General features: G+C 39.6%; 1 protein-coding gene across 1 annotated transcript; it reads left to right on the plus strand.

Moving 5' to 3' along the window:
• The first annotated feature begins 214 nt into the window (after positions 1–214).
• Positions 215–20,588, plus strand: LOC118422433 (forkhead box protein O3-like). The gene is made up of 2 exons (XM_035829997.1): positions 215–954; positions 15,105–20,588. Exons 1-2 carry the CDS (start codon positions 487–489, stop codon positions 16,695–16,697), a joined length of 2,061 nt encoding a protein of 686 aa, XP_035685890.1. The 5' UTR covers positions 215–486; the 3' UTR covers positions 16,698–20,588.
• Positions 20,589–21,475: the final 887 nt, after the last annotated feature.

Consider the following 21,475-nt stretch of genomic DNA (forward strand, 5'->3'; position numbering starts at 1 on the left):
CACTTGTATTGTGTAAAATACGTTGTATGTAAATGAAAAATGCAGTATGGTCAGAGAATTTCATAGTAAAATCGCTAGTATCGCGTAATTTTACGTTTTGTTTAAATGGTGACGCGAACCACGTGTTTTACCCCTGCCCTCCGATCGCGGGAAACTGATCAGCGTGCTGACCAATCAGCGCGCGCCCTGCGGATATTTTAATTACCCCTGACAACAATCTCCTACGTCATATTCCGCCTGGAAAGCTCGGAAATGTGAGGGGCTCGCAGTGTATGTGTGTGCTCCTTTCCACCGACGTATATATGTGTCTTAGAACCTCTTAAACTCCGCGATTCCTTCTTGTCACGGATCCTAAAGTCTCGAGGATCGTTTTGGAAGTGTTGGCGGTGAGTTGGGAGGTATAGCGCCGGATGTGTGACGAGGATCAGTGCGGGTAAAAATCGTTTCGAGTTGTGCCGGGGTTGCAGTGTGCAGGGAGAGAGAAAAATGGATATGGAGGACCCTCAGCTCGAGATCGACCCCGATTTTGAACCCCAGAGCAGGCCACGCTCGTGTACGTGGCCCCTCCCCCGACCGGAGGTTTGCACCAACGAAAGCAAGACCGAAGGTAGCCCGGAAAATGAACAAACTACAACGGGAGAAGGAGGAGGAATCGAGCCCAAAACCGAAGCGGGCACGGTGCCAGGGCTCGCCGCCGAGCCGACAGCTCCGGTTGCCGCGGCACCGACCACCGTAGACGCCACGAGTCTGCAAGCGGAGCTGCAGGCGCCACAGCCCAAGAAGAGCTCGCGACGGAACGCGTGGGGGAATTTGTCGTACGCAGACTTGATCACGAAGGCGATCCAGAGCTCGCCAGAAGGCCGGCTCACCCTCTCCCAGATCTACGACTGGATGGTGCGATGTGTTCCGTACTTCAGGGACAAGGGAGACTCCAACAGCTCTGCAGGATGGAAGGTAAGACTTTTGACATGTCCCCTTGTTGATTTTCTGCAGGACCCGAACCCCGTACCCCTTGGTTCGATCCCGTGCGATCTCAACACTCCTTCCATGTGTCTTACACTGTGGCCTGAGTTCGGAATCTCACATATTGTTCCGATAGGGACGCGCCAACCTTGTGATTTGCTCACCGCATGGGCCACAAGAAATTTGAGGAAGCCCCGAAGCCATCTTGAAAACCCCCTCCCCCTTCTAGCTCGATCTGCGTGCAGACCCGTAACCCCTGATTCGACAGAAAAAGAAAAAAAACGCCGCGTAGCGGCTCTAAAAATTCCAACACACGCAGAAAATCACATTTTGAAACTTCCTAAACCCCTTAAAACACTCTTCATTAACCCTTAGTTGTCAAATCTTACAAACCAACGCTTAAAAGCATTTCTTCCCGCAAAGGGTTAAAGTTTTGACCCCACAGGGAAGCAGATGGTAAACAAACAACTCAATACGGATGCAAAACATTTTACTGGCAACCACAAGGTAAAAGTTTCACCTAAGGGACTAGACTTTTTTTTTTCTTGCCGTGACTGGTACTGAAGGTTGACCCCTAAGAGTTTCTTCATGATTCATTTCCTGTAAAGTTCCAGGCACGCTTGTCAAGAATGTGGCGGTCACAAATAAACAGATGACCACTGGTCACTCACATGCGACTGACCACTACAGGACAGTATCCAACCCATCACTGAAAATGTCCCCTTTTGCAGCAAATAGTTTTGAAAAAAATGACAGAAATGTTACAAAGCAATCAGTTTCAAGTAGGTATATATATATATATATTCAACGTAATCTAATTTAGTACCGTCCATGCAAACTTTGTCGCAATGTTTTGTGTCTGGCAACTTTCATTTTTGCAACAGAATGCACAACTATGACGTAGCAGTCTGGAAAGTTATTATTTTTCATAAAGCAAATGATACTTCACATTTACATATTATGAAGATAATCGGTTAAAGATGTCTGTTTTCGTCTATGGTTGTAACTTGACTGTCAATGTTTATGGTAAGGTAGATTTCATAACACTACAGTGCAAATTAAGGCTCGCCCTATAATTAATGTGTTACCAACGAACCGTAGTTCCCCTTAAGAAATAGCCCATGTGTAATGTTTTGTCCTTAAATCATGTGAAGGCCACTCGCTGGCAGATTTGTTTTGGCTGATTTGAAGGAAATCGAGTTAGGACAACACAGCAGAGGGTTTTTCAGTGCCAGAATTATGTAACTGGTGGCAGTAGGTATTGGTGTTGAATTAGTAAGTAGAATTTCCAGTAACAAGAGTCATAAGTACTGTGTTTTATTTCCAAACTTAACACTAGACATGATGCATTGAAGTGTGTATCTTTGTTAGGAAACCTGATTTGATGATAAAAAGTTATGTAACCAAGTCATGTGATGAACGTAAATAGACGGAACCTCAGGTGAAATATAACACCTGCCCATTGTTGAGGTAAGGGGAAGTTGGTAAGATTTAAAACAGGAAGTTCAGTTCGGGTCGATTTTGATGTAAAAAAACCCGGATGTAAACAAACCCTTTTAGTTTTACTGTTATTGTAGAGAAGAAAGGGGATATGAAATATAACTACATATAGATCTATGTGGCTTAGGAAAAGAAGAGACCAACTTTCATTTCTACAATCATCTAAAAATGGAATTTTTGATTTAATTATTTGGATGATATCCTTTGGGAACCATAAAAGTTATTAAAACTGATACGAGCATTTACAGAAAAAAGCTCCCCCCCACAAAAAAAGATGCCTTTGCTGTGTCCAAAAGATTATACGAATGATTAGATACGGAGTGTGGTACACTGAAAAATAGATTTTTGATTTTTGTTTTCGAGTCTTCTTCCTTGACCTCAGAAGTTGCTTTAAAAGATATACTAGTCTTTTAGAATGTTTTAAATTCATTGTCTTATGTCCAAGAAATTTGATTGGGACATCTTCCTCACCAAACGCACTTGCCCATGACAGTGAAAAAGGTCGTTTTCGCTCCGTACGCTTCCGGAATACGCAATGGCTCATTTTAGTCGATGTCGGTATTCAGAGCCAGTCGCCGATTTTGAAAGTCTTCAGCGCGAGTGAAACGTACGCGAGTTGGCCGAGGCCGAGGCAAGAAATTACGATCCTTAAAAGCATCAGCCCATTTCTGTTGCTTCTTGTGGTGTTGTCCTTGACATGGAGACCTCAAGACATCGCAAAGATTTTGCATATAAAAAGGAGGGAAGAGTTAGGGGTTGCATGATGATAGCCAGTGGTAGACTCGGATTTTACAGATTTGGCTACTCTAGTCTATGTTTATCCTCTTCCCATTAACCTAGAAACAACGGAAAAATAAGTTTATGGCGACTCGATTTGTGGAGTCATTTAATGAGGGAAAAAGTCTAGACACTATTGTTCAGTAAATGTATGTGAAGGTATTTTCCTGAGAGAGAAAATGATGGTCCTTAAGTTATAGGGACAAGCAGGGGTTCCGTTGTAAAACTCCTTTTTACAAGAAGTTAACAATGAAGCCGGACACCGAACCCCCGTCTCGTGATGTAGAAAACAGACTATTTTGACCTTCTATCGTGCCACGATCGCATTTCGGCGGACCGCTAGGGAAGAAATAAACGTGCTTTCCATATATTGCAGGGTCTGGGCCATTTTCTTGGAAAAATGCCCATATTTGGTTTGTTCTCGTCGGCAGGGAAGGGTCTCGCGAAATCTTGCGAGATGTGACAAAAACCAGGCTTCCGTCCTGGAATATTCTAGAGCAGAGGCCTAGGCGAGATATCGAGGGGATTTTCATTTCAGTTGACGCGGCTTGAAATTCGTTTCTGGGAATAAATGCGGTGGTGCAAGTAACCTAAGAAAAAAGATGCTCAGAAAAGAATTATGGTTGCACAATAGAATTATGTATAATATTAGTATAGAGCAAAATGTCAGCAAAAGCTTATTATAAAGCTTACTACCACACTTTTAAGACTGAAGTTTTAAGTTTAACGAGTATCAAGTAACTGAACTTTTTTAAAGAATATGTTGTGTCCAATGTCTACAATAGTACCTACACAAATACCTAGGTGAATCCATTGTCTAAATTAGGTGCAACGTCAAATTTGGGGTGCATATGCTCCCAGTATGTTGATACCTATGTTTCTATATCAATGACATATCTGATAAAACTTTTTCACTGTTGTGTTATGAATTATTGGTGGGAAATTTTCCCTCTCAATTTTGCATACCAACTTTTATCTGTTGGATTAAAGCTCCTGAAACATTATATTCTGTTTTTATAGACGTAAATTCTATACTGGTTACTTTTCAGCCCCAAGTTATATTTATTATGAATTTGAAAAGTTATACAGTATCATTATGTCTATGATAACTGGCACGATACCAAAAATGTTTAAGGTTTCATTTCCAGCTATGTACCTGATTCAAGATCGTTCCAAAAAGGTTTTTTTTAGCAAAGACTGACAAGCATGATACTGAAAAATTCTTCACATATGCACAAAACATTAGTAAGAAGAAGAAAAAAAGTTGTTGGCTGAAAAACCATAACAATAAAATAAATGTGGTTTAATTACTTTAAAGACTAGAAGTAGATATCACACTACAGTGTTATACAGTACTACAAATTGCATTAACATTTGTTTTAACATAAAGCTCACTTTGTTCATAATCTACTGATTGACATTGGTAAATTTAGCGGAATTTATGCTCTCAGTCATGTGGAAAACCACAAGCTCGCAAAACGGCATGCTCGGATTAACCTATTCCCTACTAAGTGCCACTTATCTCACCACAGGCATGCTGGTTATGGGTCAAACCAGCAAGACAAGGGTTAAATTTTAACCAGCTAGTTCTGAACTTCAGTTTGTTGTAGTTACCATATTTTCTCGGTTAAAGTACACACTGGAATCAAAATCCGCATCCCACGATTTTATCTACAAATTTATGAAACGCCTACGACAAATTACAAAATCATTCACAATAGAAGAAATTTTGTTCACAAAAACAACACATCAAGTTGTGCACTCTTCATAAAACTGTCAATTTCACCAAAACCACATTGTCTATTTCAAGTTCAATACGTAACTCTACGTCCTTTTCAGATTTATCCATGCAATAACCTCAAAGAAAGTATAAAACTTTGGCTTTAACTTGTGCACCTTTTGAATTTTGAAAAGTTTAAAAAGCGTATTTTGATCAAATATGTATATGGTAATTGTATGTATACTGCATATTAATGAACTTTGGACTTTAAAATGTTGCATTCAATACATTGTTAGTATTGGCCTATTGAAGTTGGGAAATAGCTCTTCCAGGGCAAGGCATACCAAGAATACACAATGTACATTGACATTTATGTTGTTGAATTTCGACATGTCAAAAATATCTTGTTTTTTTTTACTTTTTGAAACGTTAAAGACAATCAGCGTACGCAGTACTACGCACATTTCAGTTGTATGTCAAAGGTGAAAGTCCGGAAGAACAGTTCAGGCCATTTGATTTTCTCACACCAGACTTTGGACTCTGTTGTTGCTGTTATTTTTTTGCAGTATTGATCGACTGCATTGTTATGTTAAAAAAATGTACATACATTTAGGTTTGCGGGGATTTAATTTTGCGGTAGCGGGAAAAGGGACTTTTTGCGGTGGTTTTAAGTTTGCCGTATCCCCATGTACCCGTCTCCTATTGCTATGGAAAAATGTTCGCGGTGGTTTAAGTAGAACCGTTCACCGCAAAACCGCAAACATTTAACCGCGAAAGTTTCTGCATTTACAGTACATTGTGTATTGTTATTATTATTAGACACTGTACGCCAAAATTGCTTGCCTGTCATAAATTGCCTCTTACAACCGTTTGCCATTTAATTCAGAATTTTTCCTTTATAGATTCTAGAGCACTTAAAACAGCAACGTTTGATTTTGATTTAATTGAATGATAATGTATGGAAAAACATAACAAAACTCTGGACATAAATACTGGAAGTTTTTTCTACTCTTCACTGAAGTTCACATATTAAGAAGATACGAATAGAAGCTAAGAAAAAAACCTTTTGGAATTCTCAAACTTTGAATTCAAATGCTAAGACAGTCATCCCTCGATAACATGTGCCGTTACAAACAAACAAACAAATAAACAAAATCTCTACCTTGTACTCCCCCCTCCCCATGAACAATCAATCAATCAATCAATCTTTATTGCGCAACAATTGTACTGGTACAATGTATGGCAAGTTCGGGTGTAATACATGTACAGAACATCAAAACTAATATCTACGTGGTCGCTTATACATAACAATGGTAAGAGGGTTCTATGTAACAAATGACTAGTCGCTATGCTATCTTTAGCTGAGCGGATTAATTCATGGGAAACAGGTATTACTAGAACATAGTGGTACACGATACAGAGTTAACATCAAGTGTTTGTGTCACCTCCAAGAGGATGAACTGAACTGAACTGAACTGTTTGTGTCAGTACGATTCCTTTTTTGAAAAGCAGTAGAGATGTATTGGCCTATGTACAAGGAAATTGCATCAGGACATGACATAAGTAAATTGAAAGTTTCTGAACTTGTCTTAGGTAATGTTATGTTTGTAGTCTACATGCATTTTGTTTTAACCTATAGCCCCTAGAGGGATAAAGCAATTACCAATACCCAATACCCTGACAGGTGAGAACTTAGCGCTATTTTTGGCAATAATTGAATTACGACTCTGCACGTAGTCCAGTCACGTCTTCACCTGCTAAGGATCTTCCCGCGCTCACGTGCTCGGTAGGGTGTCACGCCAGGCGATAGTAATTAGTGTTGCTCAGTAGGTCACGTAACTCACGTAGGATTACAACATAAGGAACCATTTAGTAGGAAGTTAGTACATGCTGCACATATGATTGTTATTTTTTGTGATTAGATGAAATTCAATTTCATTTTGTGGAAGTTTAAGATGAAAACAAAGGTTCATATGAAGGTCTATACTTTGATGTATTTTGATTCATTTTTTATTGTTTACTATACCAATTCATGGCTGCATATGCAGACGTATCAAATTGATCCACTCACACCCGGAAGGGCCTCTACTCGTTTTGATAAGAGTGGTGGGTTCTTAAACGTGCTCAAGGTATGGCTCTTCTCAAATTCGAGACCTCCCTTTAACAAGGGACGTCCCTAGCTGATCATTACCATCATCGAAGCATATCAGGGGACTCAAACCCAGGACCTCTGGGCTTTGAGCCAAATAATTGCTGTTACTCTACTCCACAAAGTTTCACTTTCAGGAAGTAAATATGCGCTGAATTTGCAGGAGGAAGTGAATATACACAGAATATATGTACACTGAAGATGCACTAAGTATCAAGAAGTTCTTTTACTATGCAAGTTTTCCTTCCAGTAGTGTGTTTTCACCTTTTGCCTAATTGCTGAAATTTGACTTGAATATGTCTAAGAGCCCTCCCAAAAATTAATCTGTGTCTCGTTATAGTCTAGTAGTTCAAAAGAATGGGGATATATTGGGAACAAAGATTGGATGATGATTAAAAATGTTTCACACAAAAGCCTGACTTGTAGATGACTTGACAATGACAATAGGTTGTCAATCAGTGTTAGTGGTGTGACGTAGTACGAGATTGTCTGCACGTCATTCAAATCTTGAGCAGTGTAGTTTTGTTTCGCGTCTCGATGTTTTGGGTAGTGGTTGGCAGATTGGTCTATGGTAAATACAGAAAATTTCACGGTGGTTTTATGTTTGAGGTTTTAGCGTTGCAAATTTACCGCAAACTCTACCACGGCGAACATTTTTCCATGGCAGTAGGAGACTACAGTGCATGGTGCTACCGCAAACTTAAAACCACTGCGAACAGTCCTTTTTCCTGCTACCGCGAAATTAAATGCATTTACAGTATTGTGTATTGCATATGTCTACATCATACCTAATATGGTATTAAGATAGAAATCTAGCAAGGGAGTTGATTTGCATACTGTCTCCCAAAAAATTTACATTAAGAGAGCATCATTTTGAAAGAAGTTTTTCAACCGTTTAGCATGAACCGGATATTTGGAACTTTTTATGAGCAACATTTGTTTTGTAAACAGACTGGACAATGTGTTGTTTTAGTTTGGGTCCGATAGAAAGCAAATTGCTGTGTGTTGCCAACATATGGAGATAATTATTATAGCAAATTAGCAGAACAAAGGTTTTGACAGGAATTCGCAGAATATTTTAGATAATTTCAGCTCTATAATTTTGTACGGTAGCCTTAGACACACTAAAACCGGTGTCACCAAGGCCTAAGAGTAAGAATGTCTTGAACACCTGGATATCCAAAGTGTGCTTTAATAATTTAATGGTAGATCTTTTCAAAGTTCAAAAATTGTGGCAGTCTTTAATGCAATTTTGCTGACTATATCTCATGTATGATATCATGACTTACATTTTGATATCATGACTTACATGTAGATCAACAATAATGTCTTTTTGCAAAAATTTACTCCAAATTACAGTTTAAAATTCATGGCCACTTGCAAAATAGAACTACAAAATTCAACCAGAAAAAGTAAAACAAGAAAGAGTTTTAACCCTGCAAGTACTTAACTGTTACTAGTAGATTTTACATGTTCAAAACTGGTCGACATTGTTACACCTTTGTAACATGTAACAAGTGTCAAATCAAGGTAGCTACTGTGAAATATACTACATTATACACACGAATGCAATTTTGTGGTTTGTGAGTACATTTGTAAGCATGCAACAATGATCCTTGGACTATAAGTATAATAGGACTTAATCCAAGTTAATCTTTGGCTAATTAACGTCTATAACTTATTTGAATACAAATGTTTTATAAACAGTTCTTGGATTAGGATTAGGTAAGAATGCACTGGTAAGCTTGGTTGGATTAAAAACTTTGGATCGTTAGAATTACTATGTTGCCTTGAAAAATTTGAATACTACCTAGTCAAACAGTAAAAGCTGAATTATGACTGCTTGTAAAATTTGAAATACGACTTGTCTGGCCATGCTGATATGATTAGAAATAGTGCTGTTGGGAAGTATATGATTTATGTTTGGCATAGACATTTTTTTATCTTGTCTCATTGTCTCATCAAGTTCAGACGTTATGTCATACTTTACGGTCTGCGTCTGTATAATAATATATCACTTCTCGTATTTTGAAAATACAGGACTTGTTGCAGAAACTCTGTTCACGGTGTCTTGGTGATTTAAAAGGAGGTTCAAGCCAAATTAGATTTTCGCGTTTATTTGCATGTTAATGAGAGAGCAATTTTTAAAACCTTAATATCTAGATGCTGAATTTGTCTCGATGTTCTAATGATGATTTATATATTTTGTAAATGGCCTGAAATTCTTTTTTGGGAATACCATCATTAGCTGTACAGGACAAATTTGAGCTCTGGACACAAAGTAACATGAATTATCAGCAGAATCTAAGAAAAGTTTTGAGCTTTTAAAAATTGCAGTGAACCCAACTTAATTAAGTTAACTTGAAGATTAAAGGAAGTAATACAGACTTTCGTTTTTTCTGACACCAGTAACCGATGCCGACAAGAAACAGCACACGATAAACCAGGTAGGGAGTGAGAGTGACTCGAAGTCGAATGTCAAGAATATGGTATATGGTACTTAGGCCACACCGATTTAATTTCTTGGTTCACGGATTCGCTCGCTCCTATTTTTTGGAAAAAAAAATAAAAATAAAAATTACCATTCAGCAAATTTTCACCATTAATGAAACCATTCACCAACTTTCTGGTGTAGCAAATTGGCCTTTATATTATAAGCTCCTTAAAGTGTGGGCACAGGTGCTGTTACTGTACAAAAATAATGTTTTTGTACTTTTTTCAAGCTGAAAACTTTTTTCTTTATGTTTTGGATTAGCCATTACCTTTACCCCAACCATGTTACAATTTTTATTTTTATTTCGCCCTCTCGCTCCATATTTTTTATGAAAAAATCCGTGAACCAAGAAATTAAATAGGTGTGGCCTTAGTATGTGCAATACATACATATATAGCTTCCCCCACTGTCAAAAAAGTACATAGCTCCAATTTTGAATGCACAAAATTTGTGTTACATTTTACTCTTTTAAACCCTGGTAGAGATTTTATAGATCTAACGTCTTTAGAAAGCCAGGTATATGTACACTCAAACCTTTTGATATTTCAGACAACCATCCTTGATTTTATTGGAAAAAAGAAAACATTTTACGTTAGCCTTATTACACATGTATCTAGTTCAACTTTTCTCTGAAGGATATTGATATGACCGCATAACTAGTTCAGTGCTTACCTTAGTACTAAAAATAGCATACTCGATTGAAGGATATCCAATAAGGTACAAGATGAAAGATGTGATATGACCTTGTCTGTGGTTGACAATGAGTGTCCTTGGGGATGCTATCTCAGTGTCTTTTAGTGGTATTCCCTCCATTCATGCATACACAAAGGCCAGGAAAAGCATTAGAATGGCTAGGCTTATCTAAAGGGACTTGAGCGATATCGTATGTAGCCAAAATTGCAAATTTGCATCTTCAAGGTTACTGTAAGACCCCTTTCACACTCTCTGCAGGAGAGAGGAAACACAGAGCTTAAAGAAATTCACAAAAAACAAGGACATCTTTGAGCAGATCTCCCTCTGGATGATACTTTAAGAGTGGGTTTGAGAAAATCTACGAACAGTGTTGTACGAAAGTAAAGAACCTTGAGCATAAGCCAACATTTCAATTTTGCATCTTCATGTTAGGTGTAGGTAGGGTTGTGGTAGGTAGAAAATGTGATTTTGGCTGTGGTTTTAAGTTCACAGTTGCACTTAAGTCCAGAATATACAATAATCAAAACACTGGTGTAGAGTTCCATTTTCAAAACCTTGAGCATAAGCCAAAATTGCAATTTTGTATCTACCTTGAAGGTTAACTGTAAATGCCTATTATTTTGTGGTAGGTAGAAAATGTAATGTTGGCAGTGGTTTTAAGTGCATTGCAGTTCATACTCAATCATAGTCCAGAATCTACAGTAATTGAAACACCAGTGTAGAGTTCCCTTTTCAAATCCTTTTAATTTTGCCGTGCTTTGATTTTGTGGTAGGTAGAAAATGCGATGTTGGCTGTGGTTCACAGTTGCACTTAAGTCCAGAATATACAGTTATTGAAACACCTGTTACAAGTTCCATTTTCAAAACCTTGAGCATAAAATTTCAAAAATAAATTTTACTTTAAGTAGTTTAAAAAAATCGATCTGTATGACTTAAAAGATTGAGACTGGTAAGACAGAAATTAGCTAACACACCCATATGACCTCTGGAACAAAGAAAACTGTAGGACTTTAAATCCTCCAAAGGTCACAAAACGTAATCTTCGTTGATCTGGGATTTAGAAATGCCACTGGAGAGTTACTCAGTGCTTAGATGGGGGAAGCTGAAATCAGTGCTGTTTTTATCCTGATCCTAGCAAAAGTTCAAATGTCAGACATTTCTGGCTGCCCTGCCAAGATAAATAAACCCAGAAGCCTTCCCTGCAATGACCCATGTAAACAACAGGATGATAGTGATACCAGCTGACTAATGTAGTACAGTGGAAGCCGCTTAATTGCACACCCTAGTATTTGCCAGTATATGTCGTGTAATTATCCGAATTGTGCAACAAAGCGAAGTTATTAAGCTGAACCGCACCACCATGGGATTTGGGGATTTCGTGCAACTAACAGAAGTTTGCGATTTTCCGGTGTGCAATTAACTGACTTCTACTGTACTTGGACTAGGGGTGGGTACCAGTACTGAAAATTCAGGTACAGGTACAGTCCTTGACCAGATACTGTAAATGCATTTAATTTTGAGAGGATTTAATTTTGCGGTAGCAAGAAAATGGGGTTTTTGCAGACTACATAGTCTCATACTGAAATGGAAAAAATGTTCACGGTGGTTTTGAGTTCACGGTGAAGTGGCCACAGCAAAAACCGTGAACATAAAACCACGGCAAACATTTCTGCATTTGCAGTAGTTTGAGAAAACTTGTGAATGGGCAATGCACTAAACGATGGTCCATTTCTCTACTTATATGGTGTTAGGGATTCTGTTTAGTAACTTCCACTGGCATTTTAAAATTCTATCTTTTTGTTAACAAAACTAACTGCCTCTAAACTGAAACTGTAGACTGTTGACTGTAGAAACTTTGTAAAAATGACTCTCCTTTGCTCTTGTTACTTTCTTGGACCATTAAGCGCCAAACAAGTGAATGCCTGCTGGTATAATCTGTTAATTATCATATAGGTCCGAAATCTGGTCCACTGATTTTTTTTTTCATCGAAAGGATCCTGTTACAGTCAAACCTGTCTATAGCGGCCACTCAAGGGACCGGACAAATTTGGCCACTATAGACAGGTGGCCTCTGTATAGAGGTGGCAACTTGTAAATAACATACCCAAGGGACCGACAAAAAGTGGCCACTATGGACAGGTGGCCCCTCTGTAGAGGTGGCCCCTAATACAGGTTTGACTGTAGTTAATAAAGTCCTGACCACAAACAAGGTTTTTAATTAGTTTAGCCTGAGGACCAATAAGAAGCCGCTTGTCTTAACATGCTGCAGTGATTGTGCAAGAAAAAAGTTGGTATGTTGGTAAGGTTCTTAATTAGTTTAGTTTAAGAACCAATGAGCTGTTGGCTTTGACACATTGAAAGAATCCTGTTGGTTAAAAATAGTCAAAACATGAACAAGGTTTTTAATTAGTTTAGCCTGAGGTCCAATAAGAAGCCGCTTGTCTAAAACATACTGCAGGGATTATGTAAGATTGAAGTAATCCCTTTCAGATGGTCGCACCATTAAGAGCATTAATCCTGAATACTAGTGCCCAAGTATCAGTTACATGCACAAGTGCAGGCCAGATGTTCAGGTCCTGGACTTGCTCTGCACTTGAACTACTGTGCCTGCCCCAACCTGAACCTGCCCCACTAAGAAGGAGAAAGAAATCTTATAGTAGTTGCATTTGGCTGTAGCTCCTGAACTTGTTTTGGCATGAGGCCATGTTGATTTGACTACAGTCAAACCTGTCTATAGCGGCCACTCAAGGGACCGGACAAATTTGGCCACTATAGACAGGTGGCCTCTGTATAGAGGTGGCAACTTGTAAATAACATACCCAAGGGACCGACAAAAAGTGGCCACTATGGACAGGTGGCCCCTCTGTAGAGGTGGCCCGTATTACAGGTTTGACTGTATATGGATGACATCCTCTGGGAATCTACAAACTTATACTATGCGAGCGAGCGAATAAAAGAAAAGTTTGGCCAAAAAAAAGTGCCTTCATTATGAAATCTAAGTTGTCAGGAAGGTTGAACAAATGACAACACACAGAGTATAGTATACCAAACAATTTCATTTTTGATCTTTCATTGAATGTAATGTTCTATGAGTATGACATTAGTATGCGTTTTCTCATTTTGCAATCCATAGCATAAATTTGCTTATTTTGAAGCTGCTTTGTACGATTTAGAGTGTGGTTCAAAACTTTTTTTTTATAACATTAGTAACATTCTGTAATATTTGAAAATATTGAAATTTGAAACCATTGTCTATCGACTTGATATCCGTTAATACCCTGATTTAAAAAAAAACAACAGATATAGGTTATCCTGCAGATAAAGGTGAACTACTAGCATTATAGTTTATACCCACGTAAGTGTAAGGACTCAGTAGAACATCGCAAAGCTATGAGTAAATTTCGCATAAGTGACCACCTATTACATATAGAATCCGGCAGGCATAACCGTACTCCTTTAAATGATAGAACATGTAAATTCTGTGACCACTTGTATCTTGAAGACGAGACACATTTTTTACTAGAGTGTACATTATATGAATACGAACGCCAATCCCTATTTGATACTTTACAAATATACAATATCTGTAAGAAAATGTCAAAACAAGACTTGTTTAAGTACTTGATGTTATGCAAGGACGATCATGCTATCGACACAATATGTAAATATGTCTCCATGTGTTTCAAAAAGAGAGAAGAACATGTTTAAAACCATTGTAGAAGTCTAGTTTCTTTTTTCCTCTGCATCCATAAGACCATATGTGGTCCCTTTGTGCATTTAGCCCTCGGGCATGAATATGCAATAAAGATTATCAGTATCAGTAGGTCAACTCAATGCGTGTTGAGGGTTTCCTATAGCTGAGGACACTGACTGACTGAGTATTCTATACATTCTATACTACGTATGCCATTTGAACCCCCCTCCCCAAATGCGGAAAAAGATATTGACCTCAACCTTTATTAGTTATCTAATGCGTCAAACTATATAGCATCATCTTTATTTAGTATGCAAGACCCAGGATATGACGTCAGAGTTCTTGGATCCTTGTTTCTTTCATATCATGTTATCAAAGTTATATTTGGAATATTCTAGTTATTTTAACAACCTTGACCCCTTTACAAATATAGGTCGACATACATCGTTGATATTAGTCACTCCATATATAATATAGTGCTCAAAAATCAACAATATTTGTTTCTAGCATTATTCATTTAAGTGTGTCATGTCCAGTGTTGTCTTTATTGGTGTAACGTTTATTGATCTTTCTACTTGTGTGTTGTATAATATTGTAGTCGTCAACACATTTTAGGAGGAACCTTTTACATGTATGTAGCAAAGTTAAAACTAAAGCATCTAATTTTAAGCCAGGGTTCTATTTTAGCATAAATGCTGTGTAATGGTATAGTGATGTAGGTGTGGAAGGGGAGGGAGGATGTCCCTTCCACAGTTAAGAGGTTTTGGAAAAAATTGAGGGAATCTAATGGCCTTGATCATGTGGGAATACTAGTACTGAAAATCAAACATCTATTATCTCTTCTGTGTTTCAGAATTCCATCTGACACAACTTGTCCCTGCATATATATATAGCAGCTTGTTTCTATTTGTTATAAACTATTTACTTTAACAGTTGCCTGCTTGATCATATAGGAATACTGAAAATGAACGATTTCTTCTCCTGTGTTTCAGAACTCCATCAGACACAACCTGTCTTTACATAGCCATTTGTTTGTTTGTTTGTTTGTTCTTAAACTATTTAACAATTGCCAATGGCCTTGTTCATGACATTTCTACTCTTTCCTGTGTTTCAGAACTCCATCAGACACAACCTGTCTCTGCATAGTCGCTTCATCAGGGTGCAGAATGAGGGTACAGGCAAGAGCTCCTGGTGGATGCTCAACCCCGACGCCAAAGGCGGGAAGTCCCCGCGCAGAAGGGCCTCCAGCATGGACACCAACAACTCGAAATACGAGAAGAAGCGCGGTCGTGCCAAGAAGAAGGCTCAGGAGGCTCGGGAAGCCGCCGCAGCGGCCAACGCGGGTAGCCCCACCGGAAAGTGGCCTGGGAGTCCGCAGGACTCCAAGTCGGAAGGCGGCACTCCCAGCGGCGACGGGAACCTCAGCGCGTCCACAGCCTCTCCGCTGTCTTTCAACATTTCCGACTTCAGGCAGAGGACGAGCTCGAACGCGAGCAGTTTGAGCGGTCGCCTCTCGCCGATCATGGGCCCCGATCTGGACGACGACAACCAGGTGCCGCCGATGTCCCCTGGTTGGTCCGACTTCGGCAGCAACAACAACCTGTCGTACGGGACGTCCGACTTCCTCAACCAGTCCACCGATCAGCTCACCCAGTCCCTCCAACAAACCATGAAGCTGAATTCTCCGGACCAGCTCCTGGGTGATAGCGGTCTGAGCGGCATGAGCTCTATGGACAGTGTTGGGAGTCTTGGACTCGGCGGGTTCGATTCCCAGCCCGACCCGTTCATGAGAAGGTGCCACAGCGTTGGTAGCAGGGCGCAGCTCCCCTCCCCCAGAAGGCAGAACACGGGATACAGCACCCCGCCCCCATCCTTCAAGAGCCCGTTCTCGCCGGTCCAGGTCCCGCAGCCAGCCCACAGTCCCAACCAACAGCAAGGCAGTCTTCCCAGCGTCAACGCACCTCAGCAAGACCCTACGCAGTTCAGCTTGCAGCAGCTCTCGGACGTCATGCTGACGCAGACCGACCCCATCCTGACCTCCGGCGACCCCGTCATGTCCAGCGGGGACCCGCTCATCTCCCAGGGCAACCTGATGCTCCGACAGGACCCCATGATGTCCGGCTGTCCCGACCAGGGCAGCCAGCTCAGCAGCCTCCTGCAGGGCACCGGGATGAGCTACGCCTTCCGACAACAACAACAACAACAGCTACAACAACAACAGCAGCAGCAGCAACAACCACAACAACAACCACAGCAGCAGAATTATAACCTCGGCTGTGCCTTAAACCAGATGCTGGGGGGGAACATGGGTATCATGGCGGGACAGTTGGCTCCGACACAACAACAGCAGCAGACCCCCCTCCCACAGATCTCTACCTTCGGCATGATGCACCAGCAGAGCCCTGCGTCCCTACACCAGCAGGCCATGGCAAACTCCCAAGCCAACCAGCTCCTCTCCATGCATCAGGAGAAGTTCCCCTCCGACCTGGAGCTGGATATGTTCAGCGGTGGTCTGGAGTGCGATATGGACTCTATCATCAATACCGAGCTGATGGAGGATGGTGGCCTTGAGTTCAACTTCCAGCAGGACCCCAACAACCAGATGGGGTCGTGCGCGCCTACCTCTGCGGGAATGACCCAGTCGATGACGATGTCACAGACGCAAACCAACGCGGGAAGGTTAGGTTACCGAGAGACCGTGATCTAACGGACTCATGTAGCGATAGAGTGTTATGAAGAGTGCGACTGTGATTGCAGGTAGTAGGTAGATACCCTCCCCGATATCTTATTGGTTGATTCTAAGTTGGGTCAAAGGTCACAACTGATTCAAATTCCATAGTTTTCTTTCGACAAAATGAATATTTAGTTTCATGGCAACGGATTGAATACCTATCATTTTTGAGGGGGGAGCATTCAGATTGTTCTACTTCTAGTTATTCCAGATTCAGTTGGGATATTTTAAACTAGTTTTTATGTGAGTTTTTGTTTTGTCTTCAGGTATGTTCGAATGACCTCTGACCCAAAATGGCATCCGCCAATCCATAAACTAAGGTGCTTGGGTAGTCGTGACTGTAAAATCAGTTGCTGTCAGTGTCTTGTTTTTGTAAACCTGTCACAGGAAAAAAAAAAAGAATGATGTAGTCAAAGACTTTTCCACCTTTTCTATTTTTAACCACCAGAAACTAAAGGGCAAATGATATTTGTAAAGTGTACATGTAATTTGCGAAGTGTTGGATATTAAGCATCACTCAACATGCACACGTTTCTAGGCATGTTGGTAAAGAAGCTTAGTCTTTGTGGTATCTACAATTGTGCAAAACAGTAATTGGACCGATTTGTGGCTTTAGTATTATGCAGATCAAGATATATAGAATTCAAAAGTCCTCGGAATGTCAGAGAAGTATGCTTTCTATAAAGATTAGGAACATTTAGATTATGTTAATCTTTTGCAACGACTAGTCAGCCTTGCAGTGAAAGTAGCTATCAATTGTATTTGCAGTTTGAATTTTTGCATCAGTACTAGTATTTGGTTAGGTTTGCTTCTTTCTTCAATCTTGACTTTAGCAACTGTTAGATTCTTGCATGTAATCCCAAGATTTTGACCAGAAAATAATGAGACTGTGGAAAATATTTGGTTCCTGAAACATATCGTTTGTGCTTTGGACATGGCCAGTCATAGATTTTGAAGAAGCGACGGTTTTAACTGAAATTTCATAGTCGGTCATTTGTTTTTCGTTCTCTTTTTGTGGGCTTTTTTTTCCGCTATTTGCTTGCTATAAATGGTGATAAAATTTTCGAGAAGAAAACCTACGCAACCGAGATGCCTTTTTTTCTTTATCATATTTTTACCTGTTAAGCAAATTAGGTTCACCGGGAGAGCATGGAAAATCATTCCATAATCTTTGGAGAATTTATAACCATATTGTTCAGTAATTTTAGCAAAAAAACAATTTTTCAGATGACAAAGGTTTGTGGTTGTTAGAGGCAAAATTTGGCAAAGATCTTTCATGAGTAAGAGGGCTTTTTGTGTATGTGTTTCTTTGGATCCCTCCAGATGATTTTTAACCAGGGGATTTTGTGCGATCGGGTCTTTCAACTGTACATTTGCTACAAACCTTCTCTACGGAAACAAAAGTCAACGCTCTGCATGTCGGCAAGTTTTAAAGATGTTTTTGATTGTAGTCTTGTGTACTATCAGCTCTTGACAGACATTTAAGATTCTGATATCGTTTCAAGCAACTGTGGTTTTGAGAGCCAGTGGTCTCTAATTTCTAGAGTTGCTGTTTCCATGTGTGCGTGTTTGGACTCGAGCTATGTCGTTGTAAGAAAGGAGTTTCCAACAGTTTCCGCCAAGCGCTGCATTTGTTATTGTGAGGGCAAATCAAAGGGTCGCGAGGAAACGCGATCAGCCAGGAATCTGTGATAAACACTCTGCCTGTATCTTAGCCCAAGCAGATGGTAGGTCAGAGGTCACAGCACTTGCTAGGAGGAAACATAGCAGCAGATTTGCACTGCTAGGAGGAAAGATAGCAGCAGATTTGTATCATATCAGGATGTACATGTGCAGAACTTTGGCTTTATTGTGAAAAAAGAAAAGACTTAAGAGGTGCTCCGAATGTATATAGTCCCACAAAAGACTGATGATGTGTTTTTACACTGTAATTTGATAAAAGAAAATTAGACATGTAGGTTTGGATGAAAACCTGACTGAAAAATTGTTTTACTGAAGTGTGCATATTGTTGTGAATCTGTTAGTTGTTTACACGTGCCATTCTTATGTTTGGTTTAGGATAGATTGTGTTTAGTCCGAACGTCTGCACCTAGGTGGTCATTCTCATGTTTATTGAGAAAGAGTCGAAGAAGGAATGGAATTTTTTTTTTGTAGAATGAAGCAAATGCCAAATTATTTTGAGTGTTTGCTGGAAATGATTAAATAAACAGGCAAACTTAGTCTGTTTCATCAACGGTTCATACCAATATGCACAAACTCTCCACAATTAGACGTACAATAGATCAGAAGGAAAGTATGTGTAGTTTAGGCTTTTAGCAAGAATCCAGGCAAAAATGAGAAAAAGAAATTAGAAAAAAAAGATGGAGCTGAAAAGGAAGACCAGTCCATCATCAGATTGGAATTATGTTGATTTGCATTGTAAATAATGTATAAATATATTTTGTATGAAAGCTTATAATCAAGTTGGATTTTTCTGCAGCTTTTGACAGTTTGAAACTTTGAATCAGTGTGTCCAGTTGTGTACTAGGTGCTCAGCTTTTTTTTTCTTGAATAACCAAGTTCATATCATATGAAACTGTTTTCCCTACAAACTATCCACAGCTGTGCTTGAGATTCGGTGCTAACAATTCACCATGGCACAAATTTTAAAACAGAAAGACAAACCGAAAGATGAAAACCAGGGGTTTTGAAAGAAAGTTTGGAATTTGGATGTTTGAAAACATCCTCTACCTCAACGATGAAGAAAAAGACATTCAAGGTGCTATGCGAATTTCAGTTGTATTCCATGCTATTTGTTATCGTTCTGTTTCAAATTTCTTTGTCCCATCAGTTTTCGGGGATTGGTTTACAGAAAGAAATATGAAAGAAAGCACAGCTTTATAAGCCAACCGTTTCTCGAGTTTGAAAACTCGCCGGTATCAGAAAAATGTGAGGGAAACCGAAGTTTGGAAATGGGAAAATAGCTTTTGTATGGAAGAATTTTATGACTAGTTTCACCACTTTAAACCCTATGGGAACAGTAACTGACACTGACTGCTGTGAGGATTTTGATTGACAAGTACATTGGACAACATGTTTTGATGTTGTGTACTCCTCTTTTTATACTGGAAGTTTTGTGTCCTGAAAGTGGCCAAAATGACAATGGATTGAAAAGTTGATAGTCCTAGGACAAACAAAAAAATGTAAATATTAATACGTCAGGTTAAATCTTGGTGCCAGTGCTTATGATATCTTTACATACATGTAAATCTCCGGCTATTCTACTAATCAATATTTTTGCATAAAGATTTCATAATTCGGGAGAGAACACCTTGTAGTAGTCCTTTGACGTGCTATCTCTGGGACGGTGTGACAAAAGTATATTTTTGTTAATTCTTACCAGAATTGTAGAGAGAGGGAAAGAGAGAGAGAGAAAAAGAAGAGTTGTTACGATCTGGAACGTTTTATCTGCTGCTTTTTCGAAATGTTTAACAGCACTCATTATGTACGAAGTGTTCGTGTAAAAAGACGCAGATATAACACACAACTGCAATTTGTGCCACAATTAACGTACCTTTAATTAAACAAGACTCTAGTTAATTAACACATTACCTTGATGCATGTTTTCTCCTTTTTATGTAGAGTATCCCATTTTAGTTACCTAAGATAAAAAAAAAGAGTTGACGAATTTTTGTATTGTTGTAATTTTGCTGACCTAGCCTTGATAAGTTTTTGATTGTAATAAGAGTAGTTGATAGGAGAAAGTGGAAACCTTGTACATAATTGCTTTCTTACCTGATATGTGTAATTTACCACCACCTGCTGGGTGGCAGACAGACTGAACGTGTCATTCATGAATATTCATCTATTAAAGACATGAAGATGTCATGACCTTGCTCGCCTTCTTCATTGGTTCTGTCTGTTTGATTCCTCTCCAAGCAGATATCCCACATTGTATAATATGTCCGTAGTTAGTTTTCCTAAGGTTAAGACCTGTTTCGCCGTCAGAATCCCGGATGGCGATTCAACAATTCCGTGGCGTACCGTCTATGCACCAACTGGAATTCTGGGTCTGCATGCCCCTTTTCATTAGGCATAGGCAGCCTATTTTGAATTCCTGTAATTCGTGGACAACATACAGACCCTCACTGGATGGCACCCCTGCAAAGTAAATGATTGTGATAACTGCTGATCCCATCCCATAGTTTGTCCCTTACAAAATGCTTACAAGTCCAGAAGATATACATAAGTTATATACAATGTATGCAACATTAACTTTACATTGTATCTAACTAGCCTGGAGACCAGCCTTGTTAGCTTTGGTCTGCTCCCAACAGTTGCTACCTTATTAGCCTGGTATCCAGCCGTATTATAGCTCCCAAGTCTCTTCTGTCCTTTCCGCCAAGGTGGAGTGGATGGAAGAGATTCGGCAGCTATAATACCGCTGGATTTCAGGGTAAGCCTTGTAAGCTTTCGTCCGCTCCATGGGTAGCAACTGTCATGAAGGGACCAAACTATAATTTCAAGCTAAAAAGCTAACAAGTCTCAATTCCATGCTAGAGGCCAACTGTGTGCATTGACACATAATCGGATGATCACTCAGCTTCTCAAGCAATTTGCGGTTAATCATGGTATTGCACCAATACAAAAGCAAATGCTAAAACAATTTGGCTTGAGCATTGACGTCCGCATCTACTAATCCTATTGTTCAGTTACAAATAGAGCTAGGGCATTGATATTGTTATGATGCTGACGCAGTTTGACCTGGCATTGTG

This window comes from Branchiostoma floridae, chromosome 9 (genome assembly GCF_000003815.2).
Source record: "Branchiostoma floridae strain S238N-H82 chromosome 9, Bfl_VNyyK, whole genome shotgun sequence".
Taxonomy (NCBI): domain Eukaryota; kingdom Metazoa; phylum Chordata; class Leptocardii; order Amphioxiformes; family Branchiostomatidae; genus Branchiostoma; species Branchiostoma floridae.